The 12,207-nt window shown below is 34.3% G+C and overlaps 1 protein-coding gene across 1 annotated transcript; it reads right to left on the bottom strand.

Moving 5' to 3' along the window:
• Positions 1 to 486: 486 nt before the first annotated feature.
• On the bottom strand, positions 487 to 11,221 carry LOC120535694 (extracellular calcium-sensing receptor-like). Its single transcript, XM_039763724.1, has 6 exons — positions 10,998 to 11,221; positions 10,439 to 10,724; positions 8,146 to 8,973; positions 5,707 to 5,928; positions 4,361 to 4,484; positions 487 to 1,400 (listed from the first exon to the last, which is right to left on the bottom strand). Exons 1-6 carry the CDS (start codon positions 11,219 to 11,221, stop codon positions 487 to 489), a joined length of 2,598 nt encoding a protein of 865 aa, XP_039619658.1.
• Positions 11,222 to 12,207: the final 986 nt, after the last annotated feature.

Here is a 12,207-nt window from a genome sequence, read left to right as displayed (position 1 = left end):
TGCATTCCTCTATTAAATGGTATCCACAAGAAGTCCTGATATAAACAACTGTGCCCAGCGATCCAGAGTTCTTTTCTGCCTTATAATAATCACCCTGAATAATGAATACAGGGTGGTCCAGATCTAATTATGCAGATCCAGATCATCTGGATGACTTTGATTTATGTGAAGACGATTCCAGTTCGGCGCAAAGACAATTATTCATGTCGTTAGTTTGCACACTTCTCGATGGTCCAGGATTTTTCGGGTGATTTTTCTTGGTAATAAACTTAATAAGTTATAGCGTAATGAAAATTGCATAATTAGATCTGGACCACTTTTTATTTAGTTAAGGTTTTGGTCAAAATAAAGTAATTAATTAACTCAGGTAATGAAACCATTTGGAACAAAAACAGTAGCTACTCGATGAAATCTCTGCTGTAGGTAGTAAAGTTAAAAAAAATGTATAGACAGATATAGTAACTATGGATTCAATCATTCACATTCTCAGATTTGTCTGGTGGGAATCTTTCCAAGCATGTGCTTTTTTGTATTTTTCTCAGGCTTAATTAGTATTATATAGCATTTAGGAAAAAAAATGCAAAGGAGTAATCCAAACGATGAAGACAAAATAGCAAATATTTCAACAGCGACTGTGTATTTTCCTGGTGAACTGATATAAGCAGGTATAAAAGTTAACCACACGGTGCAAAAGATGAGCATGCTGAAAGTAATAAATTTGGCTTCATTGAAATTATCTGGTAATTGTCGAGCCAAAAAGGCCAACACAAAACATATGCAGGATAAAAGACCAATATATCCAAGTACAGCATAAAAGGCTACTTTAGATCCAGTATTACACTCTAGAATAATGATTTCATTATTATGTTTAAAATTTTTTGCTGGAACAGGTGGGTCCACATTCAACCACAATGTGCAAATAATTATTTGAACTCCTGTGCAAACAAAAACCAAAAGACGTTGCTGGGATGGTCCAAAGAACTTGGCTAAATTATTATTCGGAAGTGTTGCTTTAAAAGCTATCACCACCATTACTGTTTTTCCTAGCATACAGGAAATGCAGACGACAAATGTGATCCCAAAGACTGTATGTCGAAGCATGCAGGACCAAACGGATGGCTCACCAATGAAAGTAAGAGGACAAAGAAAGCAGAAGAACAAGGATAGTAGCAGCAGAGCACTCAGCTCAGAGTTGTTTGCCTTGACTATGGGTGTCTGCTTATAATACATGAAGACTGCAGCAGTGGCTATTGTGAGACCAAGTCCAGCTAAAGCCATTGCGGTTAGGATAATCCCCATTGCATCACCGAAAGAAAGAAATTCAACTGTTTTTGGTTTGCATTTGTTTTTTTCGGCAGAAGACCAGTATCCTTCAGGGCATTTCTTACATTCAGTAGAATCTGAAAAGAATACAAATGCAATCTTCAGAAAGGAACAAATAACACAAGGCATGGATTTAAATATTAATACAACAGATAATTAAATACCTGTAGGCCCATTATCTAAACACAGTTTTTAGGAAACTTTTCATTTAAACCAGTATCAGTCACCAAGAGATAATCTTTTGTTTTTCATGGCCAGCAACCATTTAAGAATAAGATGAAAAAAACGGCAATGGCACCTACAGGAAAACTTAAATTAAACTGCAATTATACAGACATGCTCTGACTTTGGATCCATTTATAACCAGCAACTTGGACATATGACTAACTGGCTGATTAGTCTGATTGCAAGGTGTTACGGTCAGTGCAAATTGAGGCTTTGTGGGTCTAGTGTGGGATGCCATTCAAAAACTGTATAAGCCTGAGGTTCTTAACCACTGGGTTGTCACCCAGGTTGCTCCCAGTGGGTTGCAGGTTGCCATCGCCGGTTTGTGTGACAAACTGGTAGGAAAGGAAGTCGGTGTGGGCTGAATACATTAACAACATGGGATGGTGCCAATCAAAACAAGCTCTCCACGTGTTAGGATGCATGTTAGATCCTGTGAAATAATAATAATGTAAGATTTATTACTGTGATTAGGTTTGTCAATTTCTAGAACTTTGTTACCATATTGTTTTCCTAAGGATCTTGGCCATAAGAAAGAACTGCCTTAACTTGCTCATCCAAATATAGGCGCATGCCTGTACTTTATCAATCAAGTTGTTCATGTATTGAATGAGTAATGCTAGCCCTTGCAGACTCAGCTTGGGGTTACCATTTAGTTTTTACTCTTAAAGTAGTGTTAACTCTTGGTATTGCAATAAACAGTACATCCAGACAACAAACACAATCTTTTCAATAACTCCACCAAACTGGAATGATTCCCACTCATGAGCCTTTACTGTTAGTTTAGAAAGCCTGAGGGAGGGTCCAAGAGAGGTGATGTCAGGGTGGTTCCACCACTCCACATACAACAAACATGGAACAGCTAAACTTTTACAGATATAGTAGATATAATTCTAAACATAACAAAAATAATGTAAAAATAAAACATAATTATTCAAGCACAACAAAAATAAAAATACATAACCACATGTAATAATGCTAACCATTTCCATAGTTGACAGGAATCAGGGACCTGTTTTTCATAGATCTCTGGAAATATCTGCACTTCAGACATAAGCTTGAGCTTTGCTTCTACTTTTAGCTTGATAAATTTTTTCTTTTGTGTTTTTTTTTTTTTGGATGATATGGAGTCACCTGCTTGAGATGACTGTCAATAAACATTACCCTAACTGTGTCTGTCTTACCGCATTTTATTGTTCTGATTGTAGTAAACCATCTCAAGTAAGTTCACATGAATTACCCCTATTTGTAATCTTTACTCAAAGTGAAAATTAATCTCTGTAGATGATAACCACAGGCATTTGCATACATAGACATTCAGCCAATGGGCATTGACAGAGCAAACCATATTTTGGAACGGATCAAAATAAGGGGACAATATCACTTTCACATAGCTACATTTGACTTTGGATTAGTTTTCCTTTAAAACAAGAAGTATGTGCTACTTAACAATCACATATGGTTCCGATCAGGTAGTTGTAAAGCAATGTTTTATTAAGCAGAGCCATATACTTCAGGCAAATATCGTAAATTTGTCCAATTCTTCAACAGATTTTTTTAGCTGCCTTTACAATAACAAAATGTATTGATATAGCACATTTTTATACAAACAATATAGAACAAAGTGCTTAACAAAATGTCAAAGGGAAAGTTACAAGAAAAGAGAAAAAATAAGAATAGGCAATAACATTAAAGAATAAGTAACAAAGAAAGGAAAAAAATGAATGTAAATGATCTTAAAAACAGATAGTTATCAATTAGAACAGTACACTTGTTACTATCAATTAGAAGTCACATGTTACATCTACACTTGCAGTCTTACAACTCACTTTCACATTCTAAACAGTTCTTAAAGTGCTTAAACTATCCTGAGCTAATAATACTTGGCATATTATTATTCAGTAAAGCCTTTTCTTTTACTTGTAATTGACATGGTGGTGAATGGGATTCGAATCTGAGTTTGGTGCTCTATTCATTTCATGAGCAACTTTTTGTACCTAATATGAGTTCCTCTCGCTGCCTCATTAATCTGCTTATATGTTTATGTGACATGATTTACAAATCGTAAACTCTGAGAAGAGTCAAGCTGCAGTTCACTGCACTACATGGCCCACTTACTGCACAACACACAAGGCATACCTATGTGATAGTCATTACTCCTAAGTAAGATATCCCTCTCATAACCGCAAACTTAACCATAGTGCATGTTTGTTTTACAAGAATGATGCATAAGGTATGTCTTGAAATGGATGTGAAAGACACAAATGACTGACATGTAATGCCAAGGCTGCTAAATGTCATTTGGATGTATGCAATTTGATTAATTCACCAATGAGCAGTGCTCTGGTGGTCCACAGTTAGATCCTATTAGGGTTATTTGCATTCTGTCAATCACATGATACAGACGTCAGTATGCAGCTGTCCATATGTCTACTACAGGATCTTAGTCAATATGGTCTGTGGTTTGGTCTTTGGGAGCTCAGTCATTAAGGTAAGTGGTTGTTAACCAGAAGGCCTAAAGTTTAGTGTTTATCTTCATTTAGAACATGTTTAAATTTCAAATGAAGAACTGACAAAATTCAGTGTCATAAACATTGCAGAAAGTAAAATATATTGTATGCACATTGTAAGAAAATAATATTCAGCTTATTTTTTTTCTCTTTAGACTTGTGTGTAAATGTGTGTAATTAACATGATCTAAGAATATTTTTACTAAAGGCACAGTTTTGGACATAATCATGTACAGGCCAAAGAATATACCACAATGGCTACACTTAATAGAGAGTATTTGAATATTAGAATTTAACAATACCTGTTTCATTACTAAAACTACCATCTTCACACTGGATGCAGTCAAAGCAACAAATCGGCTGACCTTTCCTTGTGGCTTTTCTGGTACCAGGGAGGCAACTTCTGGTGCACATGGATACTGGGACCTTATATTAAACAAAAACAATTTATAAAAAAATATAATAAATATTGTTATATTGTTATATGCTTGATGAGACTCAAGTTTAGAATTCTAACTACCATTTTAATAAGTAATCTGTTCAGATTTTGCAACAAAATATAGTGTTGTATCCTTATATATATCATATTTAAGTGCAGATTTGCAATTTGGTCTTACTGAAATTCTCATTGCAGCTGTTGATAAACAAATTCAGCAGTAAATTCAGCAATGATTGTGAACTTCTAACTCAGACACCACTCTGATTACTTAATTTAAACTACTTACCCCATCAGTAGTGGGTGCACTGCAGAAAGGCCTAGACTCTATTGAGAAAAAACCACCAGGCATTCACCCTTGCTAGACAAATTTAAAAATATTAGTGACTTAAACAGCATGTTTTAGTGAGTGATCTGGGAAAACCATGCAAACATGAGGAAAATGATCACATTCCAGGGACACAAAACCATACACAGAATCAAGAAAGGGACACAGGTACTGTGAAGTGCAATGTTAACGCATCCTTGTCAACCTTTTTTGAAAAGCAGAGCAATAAAACTAGCGGTCGATTTAGGAAATCTGAAGCTCAAAATGTTGGTTGATGTCTTCTATAAGTAGGCTGGTAAAGAGTAATTTGGGTTTTTACTGTAACTCAACACTCCAACCCTGGAAATTATAGAAATGATTGGAATGTTTTTTGTAATAAATGTATTAATTTAAAACAAATCCCATCCATGAACCTCCTCTTTTAAATTAAAAAGATACATGTTTAATGCTGCATGAAGCCTACCAGCATATGAATGGGTAAATTATTCTAATTGTTTGTCTCCATTATGAAATTTTATTTCATCTTGTATATGAAATGTAAATTTATAGATGCCTAATATTTTGTGAACTTTCAGATTTTTTATTTTATTTATTTCTTTATTAAGTGGTCGATGAATGAAAATACTGTTTGGTAAGGAAATGGACAGAATTAAAGAGCCTTTACACTAATGCAGATATTGTGTTTTCAGTGCTGGATTCTCCATAGAGTCTTTTGCGTAACTTGCATTTTTATATCACTTTAACAGTGTTAGGTTGTTCATAGGTATTAGGTATTCATTTTTTCCTTAGCAACAAGGATGATGACTTTGAACAATATGCAGTAAATGGGTAAATCTACCTTGTCTTTCTTTTGATTTTAAAACTGTTGAAAATAGTCTATTTACCTGTTTCCCACCATTCCAGATAATGCCTTCTTCATTAATAATAAGCTGGTTGCCTTCATTTAACAATGCATCAAAATATCCCACTGTGACATGTTGGACTACTCCTCTGTGAAGCTGCCAGTTAATGATGTCATAGGCCGCAGCAGGATCTCCATTCTCATCAAAGTAAACATTTTCCCCAAAGCGGTTTCTAAACTTGATTGTTTTCAAGTGCTGATAAACCTTCAGGCAACAGGATATACAAACACATAAGGCCATTTGTTCTTAACATCAAAGAGCTCAGTGTGGAACTCTTAAATAAAGCAACATGGCTCTTGGAAAGATAAAACATTTAATAAATCAATCTGTGTGGAAAGGAAGAGCCAGATACTTGCATACTTTCCAAAAACCCATAACTGAGACCTGTATCTTATAATAAAGCAGCAATAGATGCAATAAGCCATGGAATTAAGCAATTTAAGAGGTTTACTCAAAACAGCATTGTTATTAAAAATGTTTATTAACATATTAAATTAATGAAGGAATTGTATCTTTTGGACACTCAAAGGAATCATTTATCAATCTATTTTTAAAGCTTATTTATTTTAAAATTGGAAAAGACATCATTTTACTTCACTGATCAGAGAGTACAATTGAGAAAAAATGTGTATAACAAAGAAACACAAAGATTATAAATTTAATGCCACAGTTGTGCAAGATTTGCGTGATAATACCTGGATTAATAGTTGGATTCAGTTTTGCATTTTCCTGGAAAGCAAGGAAGTAGAAAGAAGAAAAACTTTTTGCTTGATGAATTTGTAAAAACAATGTCTTATTTCCCCAATTTAACATACCACTACAATCTTTCTTGTTTTGCATACAGTTTGAGGAGTAATGTCACACTTTTTAACATATAGTTTTTTTTGCAATAATATACAAGTAAGAAAATGCATGTGTGACTTAACATCAAGGCTGGATTAAGACCCCGACTGTGATTTAATGAATAGTGCTCCATATCAGAGAGTTGATCTGACTTTTAAGAAAGTGTGCACAGACACCTGGTCATTTTATTCAGTGTGGTTGTTCCCACTCTTGAATCATGCCATGGACATTGAATAATTTCATTGACTGGAGGGGTGGACTGCTTTGTTTGGGGTGTGGAGGTGAGGTTGCTTCCCCCTGATAAATTTTCCATGTGAACATTCAGTCGTTTCATACAGCGTGGGTGTGGTTCTTCTTGGTGATTACAGCATTCAGAAGAGATTTAGAAAAATGAAAGGACCCATTCCTATCAAAGGTATAAAGTGAAACAATACCAAAGCCCAATATGAGAGACAATAATCGGCTCATGAGGGTCAAAACTGAGTACACATGAGAAAACAGCAGAAAGATTTGAGCACTTCAGAGATATGGTAACCATGCAGAGCGGATAAGGATTTGCATTCATAGTTGTCCTTTTATTCCATCATGTCGATTACACGTGGGTCCCGACCACAGAGGCTACACCCCTAGTAACACTGGAAGCAGACCTAACGATGGAAATAAACACTGCCAGCATTTGAGGACCCAAAAACTATGCCAAATCATGAAACTCAAGGTAAAACTGAAACAGAATAAAATTCATAGTTGAAGTCACACAGAATGACTCTCTGTTTTGGAATTGACAAATCTACAAATTCAATAATGCTCCTCAATGGAATTTTTTTATTTAAAAAATGTGTTAAGTGTACTATTTTCAAGATATCTAAAAAAAAATTCCATTAAGTGTGCCAAGTTTCAACAAAATTATTCCCCAGGAAATTATTTCATGCAGACAGGCAGAACTGACAGACAGGCAGAAAAACAGACAGACGTGGCTCTCATAGTAGATGCTTTTCACATTATAACCCTAGCCATAATCCATTTACATTCCTATTTACCTACCCTAATAATACAACACATCGGAGTGTGATTTTCAGCCATGTCCTGAAATTAAGCAAACTATTCAAGAAAAAGAATATGACAGTATTTAAACCACTGACTACAATCTGATAAAATAAAATGGCAATATCAAGGGAAAACTACCATAAATGCTTCAACAACTTAAAAACGGAAGAAACTTTTTATATGTGTAGGTAAGGATTACTTTGATGGAAATGAATGATGTTTTAATGTATTTTTTTAGTATATTTGTACAACATTTAACGGCCATTTTAATTATAACTTCTATTTCGAATCTCCCACTTTCCTTTCTAATGCACTGTACAGTATATTGCAAAAAAGCAAAATATTCTCCATTATAGGCTACTGTATGTATTAGTTTTAGGGATAACCTTAATAAAACAGGCTTTGGCAAGATTTGCACATATTCTGGTGACTTTTGACACACCTTCCTTGTTCTGAAGGTAATGACCTTTACATGAAAGTCAACATTCAGTCACATATTTAAAAACAGTGTGCTGGGGATCTGAACTTACATACCTGCCAGGGCTGAAGGTTTGAAATGTTCCCACAGAATGTGTATGACAGCTCTTTCCCTTTGTCACAGAACAGGGAGCTGTGGAGAGCATTTGCAATAGCATAAACAGCCTTATAAACATTGTAAGTGACTCTCAGCTGTGTCACATCAAAAAATGTGTTATTGACCTGGTCCAGTCGCTCCTGCCCAGTGCAAATCTTTCCATCTGTCCCGTAGAGAGTTCCATCCTGTCCTTTCATGGCAAGTTTACACTCAAAAATTGTTTCCCAGAATCCTTTTATAAAGTCATTGTTGTAGTTGACAGCAGGTTTTAATGCAAGCAGAAAATCTTTCATTTCGGGAATCTCCATTTTACGGCTCACAAATCCAATGGTGCCACCAAATGACTGGAAGAACCTTTCAGTTGATGGTCTGGCTGCTGTGATCCAGGCTTCACTTGCAATCCACTGGATACCTGTTATGTTTTGCTCAACTACTTCTTGCATTAAAGGGTATAAGTCACCTTCAGACGCAAATGCCAAAATCACCTTGACAGATGACTGCTTAATTGTATTCACCACTTGCAAGATTTTGCTTCTTGGATATGTTCTAAGAACAGTTTCAGAGAAAGGTATGCACACTCCAATTTTCTTTACTTCCTCAGTGAATGCCTGAATCCCATACCTGCCATATTCATTATCCCCTTTAATTGTTCCTATCCAAGTCCAGCCAAAGAGCTTCACAAGCTGAGCCAAAGCTTTAGCTTGATAAAAATCACTGGGAACTGTCCTGAAAAATGTGGGAAACTCATGCTTGTCACTGAGGCAGGCACATGTGGAGAAGTAACTCACCTATAGGGAAATCAGATGAGCTTACACTTTAGAAAATAAATATATTTTAAAGAGAGCAGAGTAAGACCATTCATTTTTGTCAATTATGATCCTGCTTTATTATAACTTTAATAATTTAACAAAGGATCAGACCATTAGGCAGACATATGTAACAATATTCTGACACACTTAACCATTTATGGGGTCATTCATCCACTAGCTGGAGTAAGCAGCAGTTTAAGGTTGTAGAGAGGATAAAGCACTTAAGGTGTACAGTGTGGTTTCAACTCAGGCCAGAGTAAGTCAAGCTATGGAATAATGGCAATGGATAGCAAGCAGTAAACTCATTATGAAAAGGATGTGAACCTTCAGAGAAGACTTCATAGATGACTGTTAGAAATATGAGCATCAGAACCTTGAGATTTTAGAAGCACGTCCCTCTTTTACTTTACATCTTACAGAGGCATCCGTGAAAATGAACGTCAACATCAAAAGAGAATGAAGATGAAAAGGAAATACTGTTTTAGACATAAAGAATGTCAACCAGTAAATATAACAGTTAACTGGGGATTTTTACTTGAATATACTGTGACACAGTGAACCTTCTAAAAGAAAAAAGAAGATGTCTATTCTGGTATTTTTCCAATTCTTCCAGTCTGGGGCTATGCATGTGATGACATTTCATGCTATATTTATCATGAGAAAAAAAATCAAAGTTATTCTTTTATAAAAGAGCTTTAGCTATTAGTTTTAAATGATAGTATACAAGTGATATTTTTAGGACAGAATTAGTTCATCTGCTAAATTTGGTTAACTTGAATAAAAGGTTTATGTTAGAAAATCTAATCTAAGATTGTGATTGCATTTGGAAAAAAAAATTACCAAAAGGTGTTTGTCATGGTGAACTTTAACTAAATATATTTAACTAAATATGTTGATGTACAGTTTGGCAAGATAATCAGTGCAAATATATTATGAACATGATCAATTCACTAAAGTCAAAAAGGTCTGTGACTGAAAAATACATTTGGATGAAATTAAAATATACTGTACATGTAAAGAAAACAAAAATGACTAATTTCTAGTCAGTCTTTCATGCAGTTCTTTGAGAAAAATAAAAGTAGTTCTCTTCCGTGTTGAGCTATATTATGTTTTCCAGTATAGAACAATATTTGATTCCCATTACAGTGTTAGTTGACCTGTAAAAATACTATATGAATCTTTAACCTGAAAGACACTATATAAAATGAGGATCAGTAGACTCAATCTATTGTCATTGCCTAGTATAGAACTCTTTGCTTTGCAAAAAATGTACTAAGAAATTCTCTGCGTACATGTAATATTTCTTTTTTACCAAAAGTGCCACATTGCATGTAGTTTATGAATCTTTGTACTTCAATCAAGAAAATATATTAGTGATAGAGCTAAGTATAAGTTGTTTACTCAATTAGATTTAAAGTAAATTAGCATTGTAGGTTTGTCTTACCATTGGTATTTGAAAGGGGCCCAACATCCTGGAAATAGCTATAGACTGAGCTGATCCAGATTCTCCAATGACTACTGGGACAGAGGCTGGACAAGCAAAATTATTCTTAGCTTTTGCTTGCCCATTAATAACTGATATAGCTCCTTTAGAAGCCTTTGTTGGAGATGCACAGGAATCATAGATTAGATATCCCAGACTGATGTTGGGAAGCAAAGAGGTATCCGTGTTTATTTCTTCTATGGCAAAGACCATCGCTTGAGTCCAGCGAAATGCCCTTAAATCAAAACTTAATAAAATACAGATTTATATTGGAAAAAGGTTCAGCAACAGTACAATAATCTGGACTCACAACTTGATTAAATAAACAGCAACATATACTGATTGAACATCACTAAAAATAATAGTATAAGATTAATAATTTAAAATCTAAACAGAATATAAACAATCTATCTATCTATCCATTTACTGTGTAGTTTTTTGGTTGATTCCAGCTTATTCTACATGATGAATTTATGCACAAATGGAAGCAGCACACCTTTAAATCCATGTAGCATCTTACCTCACACATTGTGTGTCAGCTGGTTCAGTCTGAAATGAATGTTCAGCTTGTTCTTCCTTATTATAGATGGGAAATACTCCACCTAAAACAATATCTCCATTCTTGAATATACTAGGCAAACCAAAGTTTTTAAAAAGAGTGCATACTGAACTATCAAGACATTGAACACCAGACCCCAAAGTAAATATCAGTGTGAATTGTGCAGTCACTGCAGAGGACACCATGTTTTTCTCAGGAAGTCTTTAAAAGTAATATAGCTTCTGTCCTTTTAAAACATCAGTAAAATCCCTATAGAGTGTTATGCCTCTGAGTATTTTAGACTACAGTGTGAGTAGCACAATTACTACCTCTACTGACTATTTTCTTATTAATTTTCTGCAAGATGAGCACACTGTATTGCCTGAAGGTATAATATGGAGAGTAAATAAATTAGTCCATTTTTGTCATTAATACATTTTCAGTACATTGTACTTTGAAAAAACATTTTACATGAAATTCAGACAGAATGTACTATTAATATAAAATTTATAGCACTATATATGCTGTACCATAGGAACAATATTTTAATCCTAATTGTAATAAAGTTTAAATATATTTAAGTACAATAGTTTAATAAGAAATGTAATAAAGTTAAGTATTTTAGGGGTTGATTTGTTTCAAACCTTTTTTTTTTTTGTAAAACTTGACTTATGTGTATGGAATTTTATACGATTTAAATAAATTCAGTAACATTTAAGAAAATACATAAAAAATGGAGTATTTTTTATCATTTTTGTCATACTGTACATCTATCTTGAACTTGTAAAAATGCCTAGAATTAATTAAAGGCAGTTTAAGTAGTAGTTTACAATACTATTACAGAAATATATTTTGCATATCACCCAGTCACAATAAGTTTATTTAGTAAAATTAGTTATTTTTTCATTTTTGAAGTGTTTCTTATATTCATTTTCACTTCCTGCCGTCATAGTCAATCATATACAGTAAGGTATTTAACTGAGTATTGTACTACATAACCAGTCACTAATTTGCCTTTAATTTGAAAAAGATACAGCTTGAAATCATCATCTAATGCAAGGCATTACTGTACATGGTGAAGATGGCAAAGTAGATTGACCCAAGTTAGTATATTTACAATTCAAGTTCTCTCAGCTTCTTACAGATGAAATATCTCTGCATTAGGCACAATGGGGAAAGTGTTTTTCATACT

The sequence above is a fragment of the Polypterus senegalus genome, chromosome 1 (genome assembly GCF_016835505.1).
Source record: "Polypterus senegalus isolate Bchr_013 chromosome 1, ASM1683550v1, whole genome shotgun sequence".
Classification (NCBI taxonomy): domain Eukaryota; kingdom Metazoa; phylum Chordata; class Cladistia; order Polypteriformes; family Polypteridae; genus Polypterus; species Polypterus senegalus.
The sequence above is the reverse complement of the archived record's forward strand: the minus strand, read 5'-3'. Positions and strand labels throughout refer to the sequence as shown.

Excerpts from the sequence above, each read along its gene's own strand:
- LOC120535694 (XM_039763724.1), bottom strand. The coding sequence starts at position 11,221 with ATGGTGTCCTCTGCAGTGACTGCACAATTCACACTGATATTTACTTTG. Across the intron at positions 10,725-10,997 it reads GCTGACACACAATGTGTGAG|TTTTGATTTAAGGGCATTTC; the intron begins GTAAGATGCTAC and ends TATTTTATTAAG. Across the intron at positions 1,401-4,360 it reads TAGTTTTAGTAATGAAACAG|ATTCTACTGAATGTAAGAAA; the intron begins GTATTGTTAAAT and ends TATTCTTTTCAG.